Source organism: Anomaloglossus baeobatrachus, chromosome 1 (assembly GCF_048569485.1).
Source record: "Anomaloglossus baeobatrachus isolate aAnoBae1 chromosome 1, aAnoBae1.hap1, whole genome shotgun sequence".
Lineage (NCBI taxonomy): Eukaryota > Metazoa > Chordata > Amphibia > Anura > Aromobatidae > Anomaloglossus > Anomaloglossus baeobatrachus.
The window spans coordinates 180,804,458-180,832,194 of record NC_134353.1 but is presented as its reverse complement, the minus strand read 5'-3'; the positions used below and the strand labels follow the sequence as shown (position 1 = coordinate 180,832,194).

Sequence of the window (27,737 nt, the reverse complement as noted above, 5' to 3'; positions counted from 1 at the left end):
CCACAATCTGCGACAGATCTGTCGAACCAACGGATTGTGACTGATGGCAAAAAACTGATGTGTAAAAGGGGCCTTAATGACAAGAAAAATGAATTCTGTACTGCCCAGAAATTGTCTAAAGGTTATATCCTGATTTTTGTTTGTAATCTACATTTTGTATACTGTTTTTATTTATAACAGGGAAAAGGGAAAGGGGAAACATAAAATGAGGTGTAGCAAGCATTGAAATTACTTATTTTACAATTTTTGTCATTTTTTAACAAACAATAGGCTTTAGATATAATTTGAAAGGCAACATTAAAAAAATAAATAAATAAAAATATACAACTCCAGGATTCCTAGCAACTATTACTATGCAAAAGAAACATACTGCAAATATAAGGCAAATTTTGCAAACAGTGAGAAAATTCAAACAACTAATATATGTAGAAAAAAAACAACAAGAGAATAACATCAAAGGTCGTATATATCTTAAGGGTTGGGTTAAATTTAAGAGACCACAGATACCACCTCTCAGCATATCTAGAAAAGTTACCTTCCTTCAGGGCTATGTTGTACTCATATATGTTGTGTAAGGAAACCCTATCTATAACTTCTTGTATTGAGGGGACATCTATTTCCTTCCATTTGGACGCTAGTAAAGATTTAATGACTAAAAGAATATGGCAAGTAATTTGTTTACACCGCTTTTTCAACTCCTCCAAACCAATAGATAGGAGAACTAGCTCAGAGGTCAAATGAATTCTAACTGAGGTCACCGTATATATAAGATGTTCTGTGTCTTTCCATAGGGTACCCAACAAAGGACAACTCCAAAAAATATGGAAAAATGAGCCAGTACAGCCACAATCCCTCCAACAAAGACTTGAATTAGAGGATGAGATGACATTCAATCTCTGAGGCGTATAATACCATCTACTAAGTAATTTATAGTGTGTTTCCTGCAAATTAGCACAAGCACAATTCGTATATGTGTGTTTCAAGGAAGTTTGCCATCATTTAAGCGAGAATGAGCAATCCAGATCTCTTTCCCAAGATTTCATATACTGTAATTTAGTCAATTGGAGATGATCATTGAATATTCTGTAAATGTTACTAGTTTTCCAGAACATCTCATTAGTCGGATTGTGCAAAAGAACATTCAGTAATCTCGGAATCTTGAAGGCAGAAGTTGTTGTATCTGCCAAGAATTCACTTATCCTAACCCAATTAATCTTTTCTGTATCAGGCAGATGGTATACCTCAGCAAGAGCCTCAAATCCTAAAAGAGAATTATTTCTTAATAAATTACACATGTTTAAAATTCCCTTCTTTTTTCAACCAGCTAGTTTAATACGTGGGATTAATAATTCTAATAAATCTAACGAGACCTCTCTAATCTCGCTGAGGGGTTCGCCCTGGCGTAATAAAATATCTTGCAGTAATCTCCACGCTCTTATTTCTGCCTTGGTAGTCGGATTATCCACTAAACGTTTGTTTCTTTTTATTAAATATGACAAGATCACATCCCGTTTATGACGATTATGGCACAGGCCTTTCTCAATGTACATCCAACTATTGTTGAAATGATCCAGTAATGTGTTTTGGGTTTGCATGACCAAATTCTTCAAATAAAAGGCTTGGATATTAGGAAAGCCAATACCTCCATTTTTCTTATGCTTAAATAAGGTAAGTTTAGAGATTCTGGGAACCTTCCCCTGCCAAACAAAAGATGAGATCTGTGCTTGTATTTTAATCAATATTTGTTTAGGGCTAGTCAAGGGCAGACAACGCATTATATACAAAATTTTTGGTAGAATAAGAGCTTTATAAGAGACTATTTTCCCTACCCAGGACGTTTCAGTGATTTTTAAGGTATTCAAAGTGGCTTGAATAACATCTAAGGCGCGCCTGATATTAAACGAAATTATTTTCTGTAAATTAGAAGGGATAATTATACCTAAATATAGAAGCTCATTGGACATCAAGTCGAACGTAAATTCTAACTGCAAAAAATGATGTAAATGTGGGTCTAAATTATACTGCAACATTTTAGATTTAGAATGATTAGATTGAAAATAGGAAATATTAGAAAAATCTGTAATAATAGAACTAACACGCTGCCGCAAAGACTCCAACGGATTGGTTAGCATCAAAAGAATGTCATCCGCATATAATGAGATCTTGTATTGTCTTCTATTATAATGTATGCACCTAATATTTTCATCTAATCTAATGGATTCAGCAAGCGGTTCTATCATAAGGGCAAAGAGTATAGGGGACAACGGACAGCCCTGTCTAGTACCATTAGAAATACGAAACTTATTTGAAAGGAAATGATTCACCAAAATCTGTGCCGTGGGGGTAGAATATAATTTTAAAATTAAATTTAAAATTTTCCCATGAAAACCAAATTTGTCAAGAGTGGCGGACATGTAACCCCAATGAATGCGGTCAAAGGCCTTTTCGGCATCTAAGGAGAGCAAAATGGTGGGCAGTTTCTCTTTTTCTACATGGGACAAAAGATTAAGTAATCTTCTAGTAGCATCTGAAGCCTGTTGATGTTTAATAAATCCAACCTGATCCATATTAATTAAACTAGGGATAATTGGCAGCAATCGATTGACTATAAATTTAGAAATGATTTTGGTATCAGTATTAATAAGAGAAATGGGCCTATATTTAGAAATGTTTAAAGTATTGTCTGTGCTCTTTGGAAGCAAGATAATATTGGCTTCCAGCATTTCATCCGGGATATTTGTTCCATTAAGAAAATAATTTATGAGCTTGGTAATATAAGGGCATAGAGTTCTGTCAAATGACTTGTAGTACTCATTATTAAACCCGTCAGGACCAGGTGATTTTTCTAACTTTAACTGTTTAATAACAGTCAATACCTCCTGTTCAGTGGCAGGCTGATTAATAATGTTCAAGTCTACCTTATCAATAACAGGAAGATGTAGTTTTTCTAAAAAGGTATTGATCAACTGTGAAGTAGGCTGAAATTGATTGGGGTTGTCTTTCAGATTATATAAATCTGAGTAGTAAGCTGCAAAAGCCTCAGCAATGTCGCCAGGATGTTTGCATAGTGAACCCGACTTGTTGTTAATCGCCAGAATTCTCGTTTTTTGTCTATCTTGTTTCACCCTCCGCAACATCAATTTACTTTGTTTATTAATAGAGTGATAAAAACGTGTCTTACTAGCTAGTTGCAACCGATTGAACTCTCCAGCCAAGCAAGATCTCAATTGTAGCCGCAGCTCCATTAGTTGTGAGTGAAGCCTTTAAGTTGGTCGTAGAATCTGGAGGCTCTCTACTTGTACTATTTCTTTACTTAAAGCTTTGATTTTTTCTGATTTTTTTTTACGATTCCTTTTGTTAAGTTCAGTTAAAATCCCTCTGATAAATGCTTTATGCGCATTCCATAACAGGTGAGGTTGGATACTATCTTTGTCATTATTTTTGAAGAACTGCAACAGAGCTGTCTCGATTTCTTTCCTATATTTCTTATTTTGTAATAGATAGCTGTTACATCTCCAAATTCTCGGACAATTATTGGGGAAGACTTCATTAACTTCAAAAATTATTGGGGAATGATCCGACCAGGTTCTCAAGCCTATTTGCATGGATGTAAAAAAAAATTAATATGGGCAATAGGAGTAAGGACTAAATCAATTCTGGAAAAAGATTGGTGTGAATGAGAATAAAATGTGTACTCCCTAGATGTTGTATTCAGGCAGCGGAAAACATCCAATAACTCCTCCTTTGCCAGCCAAGAATCTAGAGTCTGGAATCTAAGTCTAGTAGTAGAAGTGGAGTCAACTAACTTATTTGGGATTAAATTAAGATCTCCGAACAGAATTAAAACACCCTGTGTTTTTTCTTTTACAACTGGCATGAGTCTGTTTAGAAAAGGGATCTGGCCAGTATTAGGTGCATAAAGAGTAACAAGAGTGTAAAGAACGTTATTAATTTTACATACCAGAATAATATATCGACCAGAACCATCCTCATGCTTATCTATAAGTTCAAAGGACACCGAGTCTCTAATCAATATCATAACTCCCGCCTTTTTCTTTTCGCCACATGACAAGAATTTATGGGAAAAATGTTTATTCTCAAATCTAGGGATAGCATCTCTTTTAAATTTGGTTTCCTGAACACCTATGACGTCCAATTTACTTTCAGTAAGATACTTCCAAAGCATGAATCGGCGCTGAGGAGAATTCAAACCCTTGACATTATATGATCCAATTTTGATTGTCATTAACGAAAAGGATAAGTCAGGTTAACAAAATTACTGAATGCAAACATATGAAACATAGCAAAGTCTCTGAAACAATCAGCATCCTGGAGAAAAAAGAAAACCTGCAAAGGAGGGAAATAAAATGTTAACAGCACACACAAAAAAAACAATATTAAAGTCACTATAAATGAAACAGTAAATATCACCATCTTCTTAGCCTCTTTTATTCAGATGGAGTTACAAATCCTCGACTGTCAAGGAAAACTCCTATGGGAAGAGAGTCAATAAGCCAAAGTCCTGCCATACTCTCTCTTGGTAATGGTTGATGGTTGTGGTTAAAGGAACTTCTCTTCTTCCACTCCTCTCATGCTTCCATCCTAAGATAGTTTTCATGTACCTAAAGGAGGAGGGAAAGGGAAAAAAAAACCCTCAAAAAAACTAGATCCTGTAAGGAAACTGCATAAACCGGAAACTAGTAAGAAAAAAGATATTCCGTATCAGGCACAGCAAAAATTCAGATAGAATCTCCAAGATAATCTTTTAAGAACTTCATGCCCTCTTCTGAAGATGTAATTGGTATTGTCTTGCCATTATGTTGTATAAGAAGCTTAGTAGGGAATCCCCACCTATATAGAATTTTCTGTTGCCGCATGAGTTTAGTGACTTTCGCATATGACTTTCGCTGTTGAAGTGTTTCTCTTGATAGGTCTGCAAAAAATGTTAGTGTCTCGTATGGAGGTGGCAAGATGTTATGAAGTCTCAAATAATTAAAGATTTTTTTCTTTAACATGGAAGAAATGGATCCGTAAGATAGTATCTCTAGGAAGCTCTGATGAGATATGCCTAGGTTTTGGCAGCCTATGAGCCCTGTCTATGATGATTTCTGACTCAGGCACATGAGGCAAAATCTTTTTAATCATCCGTGAAATATAACAAAGCAATTCATTCTGTTTTATATTTTCAGGGATCCCGCGTATTTTAATGTTATTACGACGATTGCGATCCTCCAAATCTGCCAATTTAAGTTTCAGAAAAGTGATTTCTTTCTTTTGGTCAGATTGTTCATTTTTTACAGTAATAGTTTTTTTTTCAGAGTGGCAATTTCGGATTCATTTTTGTCAATCCTTTTAGCACAAAAGTCCAGGGACTGCTTAATTTCCCCAAATTCCATCTGGAAATCCGATTTTATTTGGCTCCTAAATGCTGCAAAAGAGTCTTCAAATAATTTCGGCAGAGAATTGATATCAAACGTGAGAGTAACATTAGTTGGTGAAAGGTTAGTATCCAACATACAAGCTTCAGAAGATAAACTATCATCCATTTTCATCCGCCTTTTATCCGGGCTGTTAGTAGGAGTAGACAGCCCAGATCTGGAGTCATGCCCTGCTGACGGAGCAATCGTATCCCATTCCAAGTCTCTGTCTTTTTTGTTGTCTGGTCTCTTTTGCTTAACAGGAATATTAGATTTAACACCAGTAGCATGTAATGAAATGAATGGTTTATTGTCTTGAGGTTTCATTGGTCTAGACATGTTAGAATAATATATGCCAATTCACTTGTATGCAGTAATAAAAAAAAAAAAGTAAACAAGACTCCCCCAAAATATGAGGAAAAAAAAATGTGTTTTATATTTTTAAATAAAGATGACAAAAATGCAGTAAGATCTGCATTAAACTTCTCAAAAAATAAACTACACAGTTTTTTGACAGGGCACGCCTCAGTACAAAAGAGGAATAGTAAAACCGGTGTAACTATCCTGTCAGTATGATGAATACTGCCCGAGGGTCAGAAATTCTTCAGTGGAAAAAAGAAATCGCTGAAATTAAGCTCAAACTATAAAATATTCACTGTTTAGTTAATATCCAGACGAGAGGAAGATATTTAAAATTTATAAGCAGGACTTATGATATTAGCATATATGTTCATCAAATATCCAAGATGGCCGCCGTGTCAGTTGCACAGCAACCCCTCACAGAAAATAATTAGTCAGTTAATAATTAGAAGTCCAAAATCCAATATTTGTCCTCACAAATAGAAATTGTATAGAAAAAATAAATTTTTGAGAAACCACAGTCACTTTTTTTACTTATCTTTTTCACACACGTGTCACTAGTGATCTACAGAAAATGGCACTTTTCAGAAATCGCAGAAAATGGATGAAAAGTACCACAACCTTTGCTATACCACTTCAGAAGAAGATATCCGGCTGTTCCAGTGTAATAAGTAGCGTTTTTTTACAGAATTTTGTTGATTTTGAGAGAAATATGACAGGAGCAGATAAACAACACGTCCTACATGACTGGCAGTTAGGCCACACACCCCCTGTAATCTACATTTTGAAGAGAAGCTATCCCCTGAAACAACCTATGGAGGGTATTTATCAGGTGCAGTATTTTTTAAGTTGGTTTGGCTTGAGGCAATGTTGTCATTTTCTCTGACAAATTTATCAAAATGTTGCACGAGGGTGAATACATTTGTTGCATCTTTAAATGAGATGTCTCAAGACCTTTTCTCAATTTTTACTTCTTTCAATTTAGGACATTTAAAAAATTAAAGTCAAAACCCTAATCAAGTAATAAATCACAATATGTTTTCACTCCAGTTTTACAAACTAGTGTTTATGGAGTAATGGGTCTTATTTTTGCCCACATGGTTAATAAATGTGTCATTCAGTAGATTAGACATTAAATTAGGCAAAAATAGGCACAAATACATTGATAAATGTGAGTGTTTTATTGTTGGAATCTTTAGCATCCTAAAAATATTTTTCTAAATCTACCGTAAGTCAAATTCAGCTTCAAGCTTCCTGTATAGGTGATTCCTGTGTGAAAAATGTCTATCCACAGCACTAGTACAGCAGTTATCAATAAATAGCTACAGTATTATTACTTATTAATGCCCACTTTAATATTACTGTGGACTGTGCACTTTTAAGTGACAATCATGGACCTACGGTATGTCTAATTTTGCATCTCTGGGTACAATATGGGTGCCAAAGGGGTACCATATGGTGCCACACAGAGTCTAGCGATACAGAGTATGAAGCTATATGGACATATAGTACATGAGCCCTAATTGTGTTTTACAGCACCAGTAAAGGCAGAATAGCAAACCAACATCCAAATGTCTGAGGACAAAACTAAATGAAACTATTAGGCCTAAGACACACGGCATGAAAATCGGAGCAATTCCACTCTGACCAATATTAACCTATGTGCCAGCACCCATGAGCGATTATTTTCTCAGCCCTAATCGGACCGAGAAAATAGTCGCAGAATGCTGCAGGTGCAATGCGATCCTTGTTTCTCTCACACCCATTCAAGCCTATGGAGCGAGAAAAAAATCGCACTGTATTCGCAGTACACCGGTGTAATGAATGAGAATGGCAATAGTTGGCAACGGAGGAGAGAGGGAGATAAATCCCTCCCTCCCCTCCACAGTGCTGGCCCACCCCTCCTCAGTGCCGGCCCTCCCCCCGCAGCTGTGGAATGATCGCATGATTGGACCTCAGTCGCAGTGACACCTGCATGACACTCGGCTCCCACTGTGCTGCCACCATGAGCCGAGTGTCATGCGAGGATCGCATTAGTCCCCTGTGTGGCCCCTGCCTAATTGACATAGTCAACAGAGATGTGATCATTTGTTTTAAAGCCTCAAAAACCACAGCCACTGATCTATGAAGCAGTGGAAATGTGTTCTATGGAGTGATGAATCAGGCTCCTTTGCCAAGCAGTCTGTAGCGTTCTTATTTTTTGGGATCTATGGCTCATTTATGGCTTATTTTTTGCATCTCGACCTGACATTTTTAATGGTAACATTTTTGTGCAGATGCTACATTTTGATCGCCTCTTATTGCATTTTGCGTAAAATTTGTTGAGACCAAAAAACGTAATTTTGGCATTTGGAATTTTTTTGCCGCTACGCCATTTACCAATCGGATTAATTGATTTGATATTTTGATAGATCGGGCATTCCTGAACGCAACAATACAAGATGTGTGCATATTTTTGTATTGTTCTAAACCTTTAATTTTCAATGGGGCGAAAGGGGGTGATTTTATATTTTTTTTTTATTTTTTTTTATTTTTCAAAACTTTTTTTTAAACTTTTTTTTTAGTTTACTAGTACCCCTAGGGGGCTATAAGGATCGGCAGTCTGATCACTCATTCATTTCTCCCGATCAGAGCAGCATCACTCAGATCGGAAGAAATGATAATCTCTTGAAACATTAAGTACTCAGCTGTTTCTTACAGGACCTGATTTATGTGAGCTACAGGAGTCATCACATGATCCTGTGCTACCATGACAACCACCGGATCCACGTGATCACATCAAGTGACTTCCGGTATCAGCCTGTGAGTACAGATCTACCGCGATTGCAGTTAACATGGCGCTGTCACATCTTGACAGCACGATTAGAGCTGAGGAAAAATAGCAGATGGACACTGGCTGATTGATTAACACTGATGCGAATGCAATCTGACGTTTTATCGGATTGCACTCGTCCATGAAAATCGCAAGTGGAACCGAGCCCTAAGGCCAGCTTTGCACATTACGACATCGCAGGTGCGATGTCGGTGGGGTCAAATCGAAAGTGACGCACATCCGGCATCACTTGCGATGTCGTAGTGTGTTAAACCTTTTTGATACGATGACCGAGCGCAAAAGCGTCGTTATCGTATCATCGGTGTATTCTCCGACATTTCCATAATGCCGGTGCAGCGACAGGTACGATGTTGTTCCTCGTTCCTGCTGCCGCAAACATCGCTGTGTGTAAAGCTGCAGGAGCGAGGAACATCTCCTACCTGCCTCCCGGCTGCAATGAGAAGGAAGGAGTTGGGCGGGATGTTTATATCCTGCTCATCTCCGCCCCTCCGCCGCTATTGGCCACCTGCCGTGTGACGTCGCTATGACGCCGCACGACCCGCCCCCTTAGGAAGGAGCTGGGTCGCCGGCCAGAGCGACGATCGCAGGGCAGGTGAGTGTGTGTGAAGCTGGCATAGCGATAATTTTCGCTACGCCAGCTATCACAAGGTATCGTACCTGCGACGGGGGCGGGGACTATCGCACTCGACGTCGCAGCATCGGCTTGCAATGTCATAATGTGCAAAGCCCGCCTAACTGTGAAGCTGCTCCTTAGTGCTCCCCCTCCCTTTTTGAATGTTACATCACATCATTCAGGCCAAGCTCGGTTCACAAACCAAATTTTTTTCAGTCCATGCAAGTTTGGTGAACCCGAATATCCACGCGTTCACTCATCCCTAATCTAGAAGCTATGTCTACATGCAGCATTTTTTTTTAGCTTTTTCTCCTGACAAATCATTTTGTATTGGCAGTAAAAACGCTACTTTCAAAACGCATGTATTCTGGCATTTTTCTCAGTGTTTATGCTGTGTTTATGGAAGTGGATTATCTTACCTGCTCCCAGCCTAACACATGGCACATTACATTGTTCACTGCCATGGGTTGTACAGCAGAGGATCCCAGCATGTGTTTGCATCTTCTTGTAGACATGTCCAGAAATGTGGACAGTCATGAAGAAGGTGTACAGACATAGATTTAGATTGCAGACGGGAGGGTGAGGGCAAGCAGAGTATATATAGACTGCCACTGATACTGCTACTAGAAGGGAGCAGGCAACGCCTCCATCACACCCCCTATTCTCAGACTGCATAGAGGAAGATATCTGGGGACTAGCAGCTAGGAACTAGTGATGGGCAGTCCGGCTCTTTTGGTGATTCGGTTCCCATGGCTCCGATCACCAAAAAGAGCCAGCTCTTTCAGATCGTTCTCGGCTTCTTATTAAATATGTGTTCACCCCAGGTGAACACATATTTAAGATTATAGTAACACCGCCAAAGCCCCGCCCACCCACGGCTAAATCACGCCCACTTACAAGGGGCCGATTAGATTGCTGAGTAGGCAGAGTTTAGCCGCGGGTTGGTGGGGTTTTGATGGCGAAAAGAGCCGTTTAGATATTTTAGTGGCTCACACTGGTGATCCGGCTCCTGTCGTTCACAGCAGTGAGCCTGATCTTTGTGTCGGATCGTTCACGACCGACACATCACTACTAGGAACAGCCTGGAGCAGGCCATGCCTTCAGATGTGTGATGTATCATCTCAGAATGGAGGGGGAGCACTAAGGAGCAGCTTCACACTTTCACTGAATTACAAGTACAGAAATAGCATTGGGCATCTCATCTTTATCGTTTATGTGGCCAGTGACAGTAGCAGAATTTTTTTATCTCCTCGGAGTACCCCTTTAAAGCTCCTGTAGATTTAATGTGTAGGTATTCCCCAATGCTTTTGTTTATATAGTGTATCAACATTCAACTAACTGCTGGATTTCAAAGTTGAAAGATCTGGTTTCGCCACAATAATGATATTACGATCACTAACAGAGATTACACATTGCCAATATCGCTGTCTTTACAACGATAATGTGATTTTACATGCTATTTTTACTTCATCTAATAAGGGCTTTACAATGCTCCTCTTGTTTCTTCTTCACACAAAGGAGCAGATTTCAGTCTTGCTGCTGGGTTAATACCCTTGTATTGCCATGTCTGGCTCTCCTCGTGTAAAGGACCAAATTCTGGACTATTCTCCATGTACTTGAGACGATGCGGGAAGATGGCATGTATTAAAGGGATTGTCCATATGTCTGCAGTAAGGGGTACTTTACACGCTGCGATATCGGGACCGATATCGCTAGAGAGCGTACCCACCCCCGTCGGTTGTGCATCGCGGGCAAATCGCAGCCCGTGGCGAACAACAGCGCTAACACCCGTCACACGTACTTACCTGCCTAACGACGTCGCTGTTGCCTGTGAACCGCCTCCTTTCTAAGGGGGCGGTTCGTGCGGCTTTACAGCGACATCAAACGCCAGCCGTCCAATAGCAGAGGAGGGGCGGAGATGAGCGGCTGGAACTTGCCGCCCACCTCCATTCTTCCTCATTGCCGGTAGACGGAGGTAAGGAGATGTTCGTCGCTCCTGCGGTGTCACACATAGCCATGTGTGATGCCGCAGGAACGACGAACAACATCGCTACTCACCAGACAACGATATTTGGTGTTTGGATGACCTCTCCAACACCAACGATTTTTACCACTTTTGCGATCGCTGAAGGTCGCTCGTACGTGTCACACACTGCGATGTCGTGAACGACGCCGGATGTACGTCACAAACACCGACGATAAATCGTTAGTGATATCGCAGCATGTAAAGTACCCCTTACTCTGCCTGCAGACTTCCGAATCATTGCAGTGTGCACACCAGTTGCTATCAGGATTCACCATTATTGTCGGCAAGAGATCTTGGTCACGTGATCACATGTATATGATTTCTATATTCCTGGCCACATTCCAATTAAACGTGCTTGGCCTTGCTCAGTACAAGTGAATTGTCCAAAGTCAATCGTGCCTACTCAGAAAGTGGCTAAAGCTATTCAAATTGCATACGGGGAGGCCCGCTCTCATAGGCATTAGTGAAGAATCTTGACAGAGGTGCACATGCCGTAAGGATTCAAAAGTCTGCAGGCACATACTGTAGAGTGATTGCAGACTTTTATCACAGGATCAGACAACCCCATTATTGTACCATTGTGGAGGAACTGGATTCCCTTTAGAACTAGAATGGCCAGTAGATAGTGCCTTGTGCGCACTTTGCGTTTTTACCTGCGTTTCTGCAGCATTTTGAACTGCAGCGTTTTAATGCCAAAAGGCATGCATTTTGATTTTCAACCAAAGTCTATGGGAATTAGGGATTTCTTGTGCGCACAATGCTGTTCAAAACGCAGCTTTTTAGTTGCAGAAATTTCGGCAAAAACTCAGCGTTTAAAGAAGCAGCATCTCAATTGTTTTTGCCATTTTGGCAGCATTTTGCTAACATTGGAGTCAATGAGAAGTTGCAAAACGCATTCTACATCAAAATTCTAGCGTTTTACATGCTTTTTTGATGCAGAAAACATGCTTTTTTGGACCAATTAAATGCATGCGTTTTTGACAAAATATTAATGGCATGATATGACCCTTTACACACACACATAGTCCGACAATTAAATGTATGAAAATAATTAAATAAATGTAATTGTATGCATACATATTTGCACAAAGTTATCATTTTAATAAAATAAGCCATTTTTTGTATGATTTTAATATTTATATTTGTTATCATTTTTTTCCCTTTTTTTAATAGTGTTTGTATGTTTGAAGGGAACCTGTCACCTAGAATATGCGTTCTGACCTATCAGCAGACACATGTGTGCCCTAATTACACCTCCCTACCCATCCCTGTGTTATAAAATTGTATAATATGAAAGTAATAAACAACGTTTTATTACCTTCATATTTCCTATGTAAATGAGAGAGCTTCTGGTCACAGGGACGGCGCCTTGCCCCTGCATACTTTCCGTGGTATTACGCCCCTGTGGGCGTGATACCATGGAGTCACTTGAGCGACGTTCCCGTCGCTCATTCTATCCTGCGCACGTTTACACTTACTATTGCGGCAGGCTTCTCTTCCGGGTTCTCCTTGTCAGTTTCAGACGCGCACTGTACACGCGCAGTGCGCGTCTGAAGCCGGAGCGTGAACACTCGGAAAAGAAACCTGCCACAATGCGCGCAGGATAGAATGAGCGACAGTGACGTCGCTCATGTGACTCCATGATATCACGCCCACAGGGGCGTGATACCACGGAAAGTATGCAGACGTCCATAGGGCAAGGCGCCGCCCCTGTGACCAGAAGCTCTCTAATTTACATAGGAAATATGAAGGTAAAAAAAAGTTTTTTATTACTTTCATATTATACAATTTTACAGCACAGGGATGGGTAGGGAGGTGTAATTAGGGCACACATGCGTCTGCTGATACGTCTGAACGCTTATTCTAGGTGACAGGTTCCCTTTAAACTTTATTTAGTATTGTATTTGTAGTCAAAACGCATCTGATTTTAAGCAGTGAAAAAGCATGTAAAACGCGGTAAAAAAGCGGTAAAAACGCAAACGTATTTATAGCGTTTTTGTGGTCAAAACCAAATTTGACAAAAAACATTTCTGCTAGAGGATACGTTTAGAACTGCAACTACCTCGACGCAAAGTGTGCACATAGCCTTATTCTTCTAGTAGTGATAAGGACACTAGCAAAACTGGACAAGGATAACAAGAGAGTTATTGTCTGTGGCCACAACAGGCAAAACCTTTCCCTTTTTGTTATACTATTGCTTTTCCAGTGCATCTGTTGTTATTTTCTTTAGCCGAACCAATTGAAATTGATTCACAATCACTTATGCTTCCTGAATAGCCAGATTAATAAGCCTGAAGTTTAATTGACTAAAGGTCCAGTCACACTAAGCAACTTACCAGCGATCCCAACAACGATAGGGATCGCTGGTAAGTTGCTAGGAGGTTGCTGGTGAGATGTCACACTGCGACGCTCCAGCGATCCCACCAGCAACCTGACCTGGCAGGGATCGCTGGAGCGTGGCTACACAAGTTGCTGGTGAGCTCACCAGCAACCAGTGTCCCAGCCCCCACCGCACGGAGCTACAGTGCAGAGAGCAGGGAGCAGCGCACACTGAGCGCTGGCTTCCTGCTCTCCTAGTTACAGCACACATCAGGTTAATTAACCCGATGTGTGCTGCAGCTAAATGTGCACAGAGCAGGGAGCAGCGCACAATGCTTAGCGCTGGCTCCTTGCTCTCCTAGTTACAGCACACATCGGGTTAATTAATCCGATGTGTGCTGCAGCTACATGTGCACAGAGCAGGAGCCGGCAGCACAGGCAGTGAGAGCGGCGGAGGCTGGTATCAAAGGTAAATATCGGGTAACCAAGGACAGGGCTTCTTGGTTACCCGATGTTTACATTGGTTACCAGCCTCCGCAGAAGCCGGCTCCTGCTGCCTGCACATTAGTTGTTGCTGTCTCGCTGTCACACACAGCGATCTGTGCTTCACAGCGGGACAGCAACAACTAAATAATGGCCCAGGACATTCAGCAACAACCAACGACCTCACAGCAGGGGCCAGGTTGTTGCTGGATGTCACACACAGCAACATCGCTAGCAACGTCACAAAAGTTGTTCGTTAGCAGCGACGTTGCTAGCGATGTTGCTTAGTGTGACGGGGCCTTAAGGGTTACGCTGGTTTCATATATCTGTATATCAGTGAAACATAGATAATTTTTGCTTTGAAAGACCCGGTCTCACCACCAGGTCGCCAGACTAAAGGGGGCTTTACACGCTACGATATCGTTAATGTTTTATCGTCGGGGTCACATTGTTAGTGACGGACATCCGGTGTCATTAACGATATTGCAGCGTGTGACACTTACCAGCGACTTTAAGCGACCTCAAAAATGGTGAAAATCGTTCACCATGGAGAGGTCGTCCCAAAACCAAAAATCGGTAATGGTTGATTATCGATGTGGTACGTCGCTCCTGCGGCAGCACACATCGCTATGTGTGACAGCGCAGGAGCGAGGAACCTCACCTTACTTGCCGCCGGCCGCAATGCGGAAGGAAGGAGGTGGGCGGGATGTTACGTTCCGTTCCGCTCATCTCCACCCCTCCGCTTTGATTGGCCGGCCGCTTAGTGACGTCGCTGTGATGCCGAACGTCCCTCCCCCTTGAGGGAGGGATTGTTCGGCAGTCACAGCGCCGCCGCCGACCAGGTAAGTGCGTGTGATGCTGCCGTAGCAATAATGTTCACTGCGGCAGCGATCACACGAAATCGCACACACGACGGGGGCGGGTGCTTTTGCGTACGATATCGCTAGCACTTGCTAGCAATATCGTAGCGTGTAAAGCCCGCTTAACTCCATTATATATTCCCATGAAGCAGGTATTTCAGGTTGAGAAAAGTCTGTTTCTTGAATGTGTGAAACTGGCCTTACATGTTTCGCCTTAGGGCCCGATTCATCAAAGTATTCTGTATTCTGATGTAAAAATTTGGAAAAGTCACAGAATTACTGGAGGCTATGAAAAAAATTATGCGACTTTTGTTGTTCTGTTGCTATTTTTGCCCAGCTGACACAAAGTGGACAGAGCTGTGGTGGGATGGGGGCATGAAGACTGGTGGTGGTGTGCGCTATGCCAGAAATCTTATTCCAACAAGGATCAGTCTTAATTTATCGAACCCTTTATTTTCTTTAAACAATGTACATTATGTATTATGTATAAATGAGGATAAAAGCAAACAGTGAGTTAAATGCCCTTTTTCCCCCAAGCAATTAATACCAATCCTTAAAGGCTAAACTGCATATGTGACGCCCTGGCAAAACCAGGGTGTCACAGAGCCTGCATAAATCCAGCAAAGTGCAAGCCATCCTCCTCCTTGGTAACCTGATCCCACACCAGTGCAGCAGGACAGACACCACCCCCCCAGTGTAAGAGCTAAGCAGAGCAGGAGGGGAGGGGCTGGAGCAGAGTGAGTTTGGAGTGTGAAGAGAGCAGACCAGGAGAGCTAGCTCCTGGCTGCTGTAAGGAAGGGAAGTGTGAGGAAGGGGCCCGAGGTGGCCGGGAGGGTAGTGGCCCGCCGGCATCCAGGGGTGACCCGGATCACTGCAGGGGGAGTGGGCTCCCCGTTCCCGACTGAGGAAGGAGAAAGATGCGTCTGGCTGCAAAACAAGACCAGGATCCTGCTGTACTGTGTGTGGGACCCCAAACACCCTCCGCACCGAAAGCTGCAGACACCGGCAATTTCTGGTTAATTCCTGACTCTGTGAATTTCCTTGAAAAGCGAACTGTGAGTAACAACATCCCCCGGTCCAACCGGGCGCACAGCTCTCAGACGGTCTCCATCTCCTCCCTGCACCACCCAACCGGGGTCCCGGGACACCAACACCCTACCCGTGGAGGAAAATCACCACCTTGCTGCCCACCACCATCCCCGGGATCCATTTACCGGCAGTGGCGGTGCTCCGTTATCTCACCGCACACCACGGGTGGCATCACGGACAATCTCCCTTACCTAATCCCCTTCTTACTGTGGAGCCTGGGATCACAGACTGGGTCACGCCACCGTGATACCCACAGAAGTGACCCCGTGGCCTGGATCTGAGTACCCCTTATCCCAGGGCGACACACATATATTAATATATAGTTCAACAACTAAACCATTTAACTTGCTCTGCTTTCACCCTGATGTGCTATGCATATCTATGTAGATGTATAAAACAAAACATATGTTCTTCTGTCTTTTAAAATATCCTTTTCCAAATATCAGAATTTGGATATTGTGTAAGTGCTGATAGTTGCTGTAAAAATACTTACTCTTACGTAACCCATCCTAAACAACATCTCAACAAGTCTCCTTCCTTTTGCATCCACTGATCCATGGTGGTAACCAATTCCTTTTTGTGTGAATTCTTTAAGATTACTGTTTCTTGATTTTTTTGATCTGTAGTACAATTGCAATAAAGTCTATAAGAGATAACAAAATTTATATAAATAAAACCCAGATAAAAAAAATTGTACAGAATTATTGTTTATTATTGTTGGAGAAATTACCTGGTTGGTGAAGTTGATGGCACAAGTTGGCATTGCATGATATGTTAACTTACGGAATACTGGTAGCAAATCAAAAATTAAAAATCCCACTGTTACTACTACAAAGCAACTGAAAAGACAAAAGGTGCATACCTGATGTCTTATCCTGGTGAAACCAGTGTAAAGGGTACTTTACACACTACGACATCGCTAGCGATCTCGTTAGCGATGTGAAATTCTAGATCGCAAGCGCGATCTTTCGAGATCGCACATGCGTAAAATGACCTATGTGCGATCTCGAAAGATCGCACTTGCGATCTAGAATTTCACATCGCTAACGAAATCGCTAGCGAAGTCGCAGTGTGTAAAGTACCCTTAAGAGGGTGCAGGGCATCGCTCACCTGGGTAAGATGAACAAGTCAGAATTACTGTAGACCTCTTGTTAGTGTAAATAACTGGCTCCTACTACCCCACAGGGAAAAGTAATTCAGTGAAGCAGGAGAGAGGGGTTGCAATGCCACGCTGCTGGATAGGCTCAGAGGAATTTTCATTGAAATCAGTAGGTTTTATTGTTCATAGTTCGATGCGTTTCAGAGCTAGCATTCACTTTCTTCAGGAGCCAACAATAGCAATGTACCAAATACCAAGGTACATTGCTATTGTTGGTTCGCAAAAAAGGAGTGTGCAAGCTCTGAAATGCGTAGAACTATGAACAATAAAACCTACCAATTTTAACAAAAATTCCTCTGAGTCTATCACAACGCGGCATTACAATCTCTCCTGCTTCACTGAATTACTGTTACTACTTCAAATTGTCTCTCCAGGAAAGGAGACAAACTCTAGCGCGGCGCCACCTATTGGAAGTAGCGATCCTAAAAGTCAAAAGTGGATTTTTAACAATCCTTTGCAATATAACTCAGGATATATGCCAGATCAGAATCCCAATTTGCAGACACAGTGTTTCGGGGTGCTTGCCCCTCGTCAGTGCAAAGTATGCGGTGTCTGATCCGCCTCATGAGAAGCTATGTGGGGACCACGGGGGAATACTATTCTCCTTAAGGAGACTTTGCAAGCCAATTTGAATATTTCCTAGAGGGGCAATGTAGCTATAAGTCCCCTCACTGGCAGCCAGACTGGCTTACAAAGTCTCCTGAGCCGGATCAGACACCCCATACTTTTGCACTGACGAGGGGAAAGCACCCTGAAACACCGTGTCTGCAAATTGGGATTCTGATCTGGCATAAATCCCAAGTCATATGCAAAGGATTGTTAAAAATCCACTTTTGACTTTTAGGATCGCTACTTCCAACAGGTGGCGCTGTGCTAGAGTTTGTCTCCTTTCCTGGAGAGACAATTTGAATATTTCACAGAGGAGCATTGCAGCTATACGTCCCCTTACTGGCAGCCAGACTGGCTTGCAAACTCTCCTTAAGGAAAATAGTGTTCCCCCGTGTTACTACTTCAGAATTTTTGTAGGTCCAGTTTACCAATTATGTAAAGGTAGAATTATGCAAATCATAGGATTGAAACACAAGTTAATAATATTATGAAAATGATGAAAAAATTGAGGCAAAGTATTCCAAATACTGTATCTTGACTTATTCAGGATCGAGTATGAATGCTACACACAGAAGTGTGTGCTTGATGGGATACAAGTATGGAGATGCTCAGAGTAGCATGAGCAGCATGTGGGCTGGCAATGTCATGTTAAAAATGGGAATCTACATCCTTATGCTTTTTACTCCCAAAAGTTCAATCAAGAATCCATATTTGATGCCACTAAGTGCATAAAAACAGACAAGCTTAGTTTGACTTTGTCTTTACTTATCTTCCAGGATCTAAAAATGTCAAGGCTGTCACTCAGCTTTATTCCTTTGTTGGAGGACAAAAATGCAGTCAGGTTTCTTAGTGAAGGAGTGGTTAGTGCTTTGGGGGTATATCTGTAAGGAGGTGGACTTGCAGTTACATTTCTACCTGAAGACACCAATCACATTGTTATCATGTAATGTGAATTGTGTCATGTATCTTAGGGGTACTTTGCACACTACGACATCGCAAGCCGATGGTAGCGATGCCGAGCGCGACAGTCCCCGCCCCCATCGCAGCTGCGATATCTTGTGATAGCTGCCGTAGCGAACATTATCGCTATGGCAGGTTCACATGCACTTATCTGCCCTGCGACGTCGCTCTGGCTGGCGACCCGCCTCCTTCCTAAGGGGGCGGGTCGTGCGGCATCACAGCACACGGCAGGGGGCCAATAGAAGCAGGGGGGCGGAGATGAGCGGGACGTAAACATCCCGCCCACCTCCTTCTTTCCTCATTGCAGCCGGGACGCTGGTAAGGCGATGTTCCTCACTCCTGCGGCTTCACACACAGCGATGTGTGCTGCCGCAGGAAAGAGGAACAACATCGTAACATCGGTCCTTCCGAAATTATGGAAATGACAGACGCTACACCGATCATACGATTTCGATGCTTTTGCGCTCATTAATCGTAGTAAAAACGATTTACACACTCCGATGTCGACAGCAACGCTGGATGTGCGTCACTTTCGATTTGACCCCACCGACATCGCACCTGCGTCGTAGTGTGCAAAGTATCCCTTAGTGAATAATGTATAAAATGAAATGTGATGTAATGTGTAATTGGTGGCAATGTTGTTGTGTGGTTTGCCAGACTATAGGGTAAGAGAAAGTTAAATGTTAAGACTAGCCCCAAATGGGAGGAGTTAGCATCTAGGGAATGTGACGGTTCCTATTATCTTCACATAGGTCCCCACTTGTGACAGCAATGGAAGTAGAGTCTGTTGGTCGTTAGGACCACATGCAGTGGGTGACCAGTGGCAGCAGAATAAGAAAGAATTGAGATAGTATCATCCTGAAGTATTGATTGAGACACAGAACGCAAGACAACGTTAACTTTAGAGACTGACCAATCAATAGAGTGGACCCCAGGTCAGGAGGAACCAAAGGATGGAATTTTAGCATCAAGGCCCCAAACCTAAAGGGTAGCAGGCCAGGATGGATACATGAACATAGTCGATTTTCTTGTGCGGACTCTCCCCAAGCATCTGGGAGCACAAGGCTCTTCTCTGACACTACTGACAAATTCCCCTATCCACTCCTCTATGAGGGTAAGAAACAGTAGTAGTATAAGTAGACAGAGATGATACAGAGGCATCTGGAAGCTTAAGGCTCTACTCTAGTCATAGTAAACAGAACCCCAGTACCAATTACACTTCAAGGATAATAGATGTGCAACTTCGAAGAGTAAAAGTGACTATCACGGATTGGACTGTTGTGCTGGGTTAGGTTGTGCTGGGACTCACAGGACCAGTAAGATCGAAAACAACGTAGAGGTATCTGAGAATGTGTTTTAAACTGCTCTGTACAACTGTAACGTGCTGGAAGCTATGTGCCTGCTTTCTCTTGTGTAAGGTTGTTATGAAGGAACTGTTAAGTAAAGAGATGTTGTTGAAACTGAACTGGAGGTCTCCTTGCAGAAGTGAGTCATCATCTGGTTCTGGTCAGCTGAAGCCAACGCAAACATGTGGCCTACATGGACGTACAGCCCACACAACAGAAGTCCACACATCCAGCCAGGACCATAATTTTCGTGCAGCGTGCCGGGGTTTCTGGAGTCAATCCCTTGTCCATGACTACTGCCTGTGCCACTCTAAAGATCTTAGGCAGGACATTCAAGATGCTCAAGACAAGGCGCTGAAAGGTTTACCTATAAACCAACTTTATGTTCCATCCTCTTTACGCATAGATCTGGTTAATGACGTGCATTATTTCATTTTTTCTGGACATCCGGCCACTTGGAGATCTCTTCCTAGATCATTTTGGTGGCAGAATACTCATAGGGACATTGAGGAGTATGTCCGTAGATGCAGAGTTTGTGCCAGGGCTGAAGCCTCTGGTCAAGTTCTAGCAGGTTACCTCTTGCTAAAGATGTTCCAACGCAACCCTGGACCTATTTGTCCATGGACTTTGTCATGGACCTGCTTAGCTCTGATGGTAATACAGTCGTGTGGGTAATAGTGGACTGTTTTAACAAAATGGTTCAAGAGGCTGTCCACTACTTAAACATTGATGACTTATCCTTATAATTTGTCATCAATGTCTGATTGTCCGGGTTCCGACACCCGGTATCCCCACTGATCAACTGTTCTCAGACAGCAGCAGCAGGCGGCCGGAAATGCTCAGTTGCCGAGTTGCCCTGTCTTCTGTTAGGGGTCGCTGCCTTGTACTGCACATCCGCCTCCTATTCAAATCAATTGGATAGGCCATCATTGTTAAAGTGTTAAAGCGGTAGACAACCTCTTTCACTTGGTCTCACTTCAAAAGTTTTCAACTGCTAAAAGCTTAGCAACTTTGTTTATTTCTTATATCGTTAAATTACATGGTGTGCTCAATTTCTGGCAACCTTTTGGGATACTTTCTGTTCCAGATTGGGTATCGAGCTGTCTTTTTCCGTAGGTCATCATCCTAAGACTAATGGGCAAACAGAAGGGGTGAACCAAGAGGTAAAGCAGTTCTTTGAGATGTTTTGTTTACTCTAATCAGGAAGACTTGATGGAGTTTCTACATCTTTTTCACATTTGCCTTAAATAACCATACTTCTACAGCTACTGGGACCTCATCTTTTTCTTGCTGTGGGAGTTTTCATCCAGTTTTTGGGAACTTTTTAGGATTACAGTCTTCCATGCCACAGGAAGAGAGATTTTCTTCCCAATTAATTAGGGTCTGGAAGGAGGTCGAAGGGGTCTTTTGGTAGCTAGTGAATGGGCTAAATGAGGTGCTAACCTCATACATAGAAAGTTTCCTGTCTTTAAGTTAGGGGATTTTGTGTGGTTGTTCGCAAAGAATCCACACCTAAAGATCACGTCTAGGAAGTTTGCACCTAAATTTGTAGGTCCTTAAAATTCATGATCCTGTGATGGTTAAATTGCAACTTCCTTTTTTATAAGAAAATCAATAGCTCTCTGCACTCTTCCCTTTAAAAAAATTTGAGAGTACGCCAGGTCCTTAAAACAAAATTGAGGTGGATTTGGAAAGGGATCAGTAGTATGAGGTAGAGCAAGTTCTTTATCAAAGGCGGGTTAGGCGCAGTTTACAGTATCTCGTTAAATGGAAAAATTATGGTCCTGAAGATAACTTCTGGGTTGATTTGGCTAATGTTCATGCGGATCTCCTTATGAGACAGTTCTATCAGTGACATCAGATATTAAGGGTTTCTGATTGTCCTGTGGCCCTTTATAAAAGAGGGGGATATTGTCATGGCTCAGTTCGAGGATTTGATTCAGTGATCTGATGTTTCATGATTGGCTCCTCTGTCTGCTGGGCTATTGCCTTTTCTTCTCTGTGCAAATGCTGATGTTTTCTATATATATTGTATTTGCTCCCTTCATAATATCTCTCCTCAATTCCTTGTTGGCTATATCTTTCTGTAAATTTATCTCTGAGAATTTCAGCCCTTAAACACCAGTTGAGTGCCTTCTGTGTGTTGGTATTGTTTTTCTTCACAGCTCCTCTTTCTTGTACCTTATTTCAGTATATCTCACTCTGGAGTATGTGTTTTTTCCTGCACACCTTCCTTTCTTCTTATTGGCAGTGTGTGATGGGCACCCATAAGGTTCTTTGGAGACTTGAGAAACCCTTAGACAGCCTTTTCGAAAGCCTGGTCTGAGGTGGTCTTTTAGTTGTGTGGCAAGGTTCTTTTACTCTGTACAGGGACCTGTGGAGTGTGGTTGCTTCTTCCCCCTTTTCCACTAACCATGTAAGTATGAATGTAGGCCTTATTTGCAATGGAAAAAACACTTCCAGCAGTGCGGACAAGGCAGGTAGACACTCAGACATGAGCACAGCGCTTGACTCACCACGAGGATTTTCCAGACATTTTTGGAGCCCGAACCCTGAGCCTCGAGCCTGAGGTTGACTCATCTCTATTTGCAAGCCCAAGTGCATTCAGCGTGACAGATCATTTCTGAGATAATCATTAATAACTAAATTGATAGCATGACAAGGGGTGTGTGTGTATTTGAGCGTTATACATGATACTGAATAAATTAAGATGTTTTGAAAATGTTTGTTATTTTTTGCATATCATTACCATATCTATCCATCATGTGATTTCTATAATTCTACAACTATTCTCGTTGCTGCAATTTAAATGTCAAGGAATGAGAAACATATGGTAAGATGAAATAACTGTTCTTGTTTTCTTGAACTGATATTGTGTATTCCTGTAAAGAAGTAAATGTGATGATCCCTGCCTATAATACTATTCCTTCACTACAAATAGATCTCCCGAAAACTGTTACAAAACAATTTACAGACTGTAGTCAACTAATGAACAATGATGATGTACTGCAGTCTTGCAAAAAATTACACAGAGCAGGGACATAACATGTTTGCCCTACAGTAAAACTTAAAAAGATTTTCTACGAACAAAGTTAATTTTAATCAATATATCTTGGAATAATAATAATTTTTACAATTGTATGTTTACATTTTTTCCTTTGCTGAGATAATTTTATATATGTGCCCCTGCTATGTACTGTGTAATGGCCGTGTCTGACCATACAGGCAGGAGTGGGATTCAGCCGATTCTGGAGAACCAATTGTTAAAATAGCAGCTGGTTCCCCAAACCAGCAAGAAACGGCTCCGGTCATCCGGTTCTCTGTATTCCCTTGTGTTAGTGTCTTTAAGACACTAACACAAATGAACGTCCGTACCCCCGTACGTGCCGCACTTCTGGGTTCAGTGTAGCCTGTCTGCTTCCTGACCTGGCGTGCAGTGACGTGCAGACCTGCAGAGATCACTGCAGCGTGGGGAGGTTGCTCAACCTGCTGCCGCCTGCCAGGCGCCAGCATCAGTGTGCCTGCAGAGTGCCGCGGAGGAAGACAGAGGAGAGGCTGCCGATGTTTGGAGCAGTTAAGCGCTCAGTGAGCTGAAGATGCAGGGAGACAAGAATATGAAGGGGAGAGGAGCTGCAAAGGTTGGGAACTATATGGGAAAAGGTGCCACATGGGACAGGATCTGCAGGGGAAAATGAGCTCATGGGATGAGATCTGCTGGAGAAAGAGGCCATGATGGCATCTGCAGGGGAAAGAGGCCATAATGGGATGGGATCTACAGGGGAAGGATGCCATAATGGGATGGGATCTACAGAGGAAAGAGGCCATAATGGAATAAGATCTGCAGGGGAAAGAGGCCATAATGGGATGGGATTGCAGGGGAATGAGGCCATAATGGGATGGGATCTGCAAGGGAAAGAGGCCATAATGGGATGGGATCTGCAAGGGAAAGAGGCCATAATGGGATGGGATCTGCAGGGGAAAGAGGCCATAATGGGATGGGATCTGCAGGGGAAAGAGGCCATAATGGGATGGGATCTGCAGGGGAAAGAGGCCATAATGGGATGGGATCTGCAGGGGAAAGAGACCACATGGGATGGGATTTATAGGGGGAAAGGAGCCACATGGGATGGGATCTGCAGGGGAAAGAGACTACATGGGATGTGATCTGTAGGTGGAAAGGAGCCACATGGGATGGGATCTGCACTTGAAAAGCAGCCACATGGGATAAGATCTGTATGGGGAAGGTTGTCCTTTCCAATTTTAGCAGGACTCCTTTAGTAATAATTTTTAAAAATTAAAAAAAAAAAACCCGTTTAATAAAGTATGACTGACAGTGACTGGAAAAACTGGTACTGGACAGGAGAGTGAAGGTATAAGAGTGTAAGAAGGGGAAAGAGACTTTACTTTAAATTACTTGTATTTTTTGGTTGAGGAACGTGCGTGAAAATGGGTGTGGCTAACAAAATGGGTGTAGTTACAGAATGGGTGTGGATTTTCAAATGGGCGGGGTTTACAGAGAACCTGTTAAAAATTTGAATCCCACCACTGCGTACAGGGATATTGTCTGATCATACCCCAGCTCTTGGGCCAGGGATGAAGTGTGACACCCTGGCCAGGCCAGGTAGTCAAAAATAGGCCCCTGCACAACACCTTCCCTCACAGGTAACAGCAGCCGACAAGAAAACCCTAGTCAACCCCCTCAGGGCTAGATAGACACACCAGGGGGCGGAACCAGGTGATTGGGAGATGCCCACCAGACAGCCCGGGGCGGGGAAACGAAGTTCAGTCCTGTTTAGAGTTCAAGTTGCAGAGGAGTGTGGGCTGGGGCTGTGACCAGCTCCAGCAGAGGCGAATACCCCCAAATTGAACAGCGCCAGGGTAGGAGCCCTGGTGCCACTGGCTAGGAGGCAGACGGTGGTCTCTGACCGCAGGAGACACGAAGACTGCTCGGCAGAACCGAGTTGGACTGAGAAAGGGTTGTAGCCTGACTGTACCTACACCGGGAACCCGACGGGAAACTGTGCACAAAGGGGGGTACTTGGACCCTGAAGCCAGCAACCAGAACCTACTGGAACTGGTTAATTAACCGATTGAGGCCAGGATTATAGGTCCTGTTCCACCTAAAGTCCCTAATATAAGGCAAGAGCCCAGAGATCCCACGGGCCAGCGTCTGCGGGCAAGGGCTCCTTAGGCCACAACCAGCCGGGAGCAGACTCCTGAAGTTGCAAGCACAGGCAGTCCACCGTTCTAAAAAGGTGCAGGAGAAAGACAAAGACCACCAGCCGGGAGGGGAACCAGAATGCAGCCGGCTGTGGGCACCGACCACCATCACCTTGGTTTACCAGAGACTCGTGTGTATTCTAAATAGTGAGTACACCAGCACCCAGCGGCCGCCCATCTCCCTGCACCAAACCCCCAACGGGTCCCGGGGTCACCATCCCTGCCCATGGAGGGTTTAACAACTTGCTGCATAACATCTCCCCCGGGTGCCCCGTAACTTCAGCGCTGGTGTCCAATCTCACCACACACCGTGGGTGGCATCACGAACTTAGTACGGCTCAGTCCGTACATAAACGTCCATCATCCACCATCCCATCCCCTTTTCATTCGGAGTGTCCGCGGGATCCGCTGGGTCCGGAGACCCTCGAGCCACCCACCGGAAGGTCCGGACCCGAGCAGCGGCAGGCTGCTGGCACGGGGGCGGCACGCCCCGAAACTTGGCGTCACGAACAGGATAGATACCCGTCCACTTACCTTGTGGAAGTGCGCCTTGTGTTGAAGTCAGCGGTGATCCGTTGCAAAATTTTCAGAAGCCGCCATCTTGCCGCCATTTTGTTGGCGCGAAAATTCCCGCCCAGGGTCTCCTTCCCCGAGAAAAGGGTGCTAAAGCCGAAGCCCCGCCCCCTGGGAACACGGCTGGAAAGCAAGGCCGGAAGTCGCAAAATGAAACTTACCGGCCTAAAGGAGGAGTGCCAGAAAAAGACCAAGGGGGGGTGGATGAAGATTCAGCAGGATGTGACCAAGCAGATAAAGGGCAGGGACTCTAGGACTCTGCCACATTCCCCGTTCCTGGACACCAGCCGAGCAGTATGGCCGCACCATCTGGCAAGCCCGTGGTGGAGGAGCCCGTGCCCGGAACAGCGGCCTGGGTGGAAGCCCGGACGGAGCAGATGTGTCGCCGCATCCAGGCTCAAGCAACCTGTCTGCTAAGGTGGTGAGCAGCCGAGATGGCGGATAGCCGTGGCTGTGAGGATTCGCGAAGTGGAGACCGTGTCGGAGGAGCGGGTAAGCGACCCACGCCCTTGCGTCCCTCAGGGACCGGCCGTTCAGGCTAAAGGGCCTGGTCTGCCTCTGCTTGCCGTGCTGCCTCCCTCGCCGCCCGCACCCGTGACTGCCTCCCCGCTCGGTCCGCTGCCACCAACACCGGCAGTAGTGCCTGTATTGCCGGCCCGCGAGGACCAGCCCGAAGAAGCCGCCAGCAGTCAGCCCGTCACCGCCCCGGCACCGACCCTGGTTCCACGTACCACCAGCGTCCGGAAGGTGCCCCGTCTTGCCCTGGACCTGCCATTGATCCTGGAGGAGGCCGCTCACAGACTCCTGGCCTCGGCAGAGGTGCAGCGGAAATGTGCCTGCGGGGCAGCCGTACAAGCCACGTCACAGCGGGGCCCACCACTGCCGAAGTTGCCGGTCGTAGCCGGCACGAAGGTGCTCCGGCTGGGCTCGGCCCCCACACAGGTCAGTCTGGAGCAGGTCGCGGACGTTCCATAGTGGGCGCAGGAGCAGCGCCAGCTGGGCTGGGAAATTGCGGCCCGCGAGAAGAGAAAAGCGGAAGTCCTATCCCGGACCATCCAGGAGAAGGACAATCTCAGGAATGCCACCTGCCGGGTGAGGGGCCTGACACACGAAGGCCAGGTCCGGCACTTTGACCCCCGAAGAGGATGGGGTTTCATCTTTGAGCCAGGCATGGAGGCCAAAATCTTTGTGTCCTGGAGGGACGTGTACTCGCATCTTCCCATCGGCCATCCCGACCTGGACTTTGAGCCCAGAGAGCTTGTAACATACACCCGGCACTGCGGAGAGAGGGGGTGGTTTGCCCTGGATATCCGGAGGAGGGTAGCCCGAAGTGCCCCACAGTGTAGCCACCCCTCTCCGCCTTCCTCCAGTCCCGAATATGCCGAAGATTCAGAGTATAAAAGTGGTAGTGGTTCCCGGCTACCAATCAGTTCAGTTCCCCGTTGGGACAGTGTGCATTTAATGTTCCCGTTATAAGTTAAAAATAAAGACATAGCTGAGAACTTGCAGGCCAACCCATAAACTATTAGGTCTTGTAAATATCCCCAGACCACCCTTTTCATCATGCCACAGTCTCCGGAGAGGCTAGTTGGAGGAAGGGCCTGCGGCAGTGTAGGCCAAGGTCCCATCACCATGGAAACCGGTGACTATCCTCCGGGTCAGGGGTCCCCTGGACATGGGGCCTCTGAGAGAGACTGCCGGGTAAGGAACTTATTACCCGGCCCATGTGGGCAACACCCGGACCTGAACCCGTTTCCTGGACTGGGAAAAGGGGTGCGCACCAGTGCTTAGTGGTGGCACCAGGTCTAGGTTTGTTTGGGTGGGCTAAGGTGAAAAGAACCCGGTCCCATCCTGTCCCGGTTAATAAAAA

The 27,737-nt window shown here is 44.2% G+C and overlaps 1 protein-coding gene across 2 annotated transcripts in view; it reads right to left on the bottom strand.

Moving 5' to 3' along the window:
- The window catches only part of LOC142309813 (putative ATP-dependent RNA helicase DDX60), a 420,704-nt gene that overhangs the window by 99,059 nt on the left and 293,908 nt on the right, over nt 1–27,737 (bottom strand). For both annotated transcript variants that reach the window (XM_075347271.1, XM_075347272.1), the window contains one exon: nt 16,494–16,643. In XM_075347271.1, the coding sequence (XP_075203386.1) occupies nt 16,494–16,643 (150 nt within the window). The remainder of the gene's footprint in view (nt 1–16,493; nt 16,644–27,737) is intronic.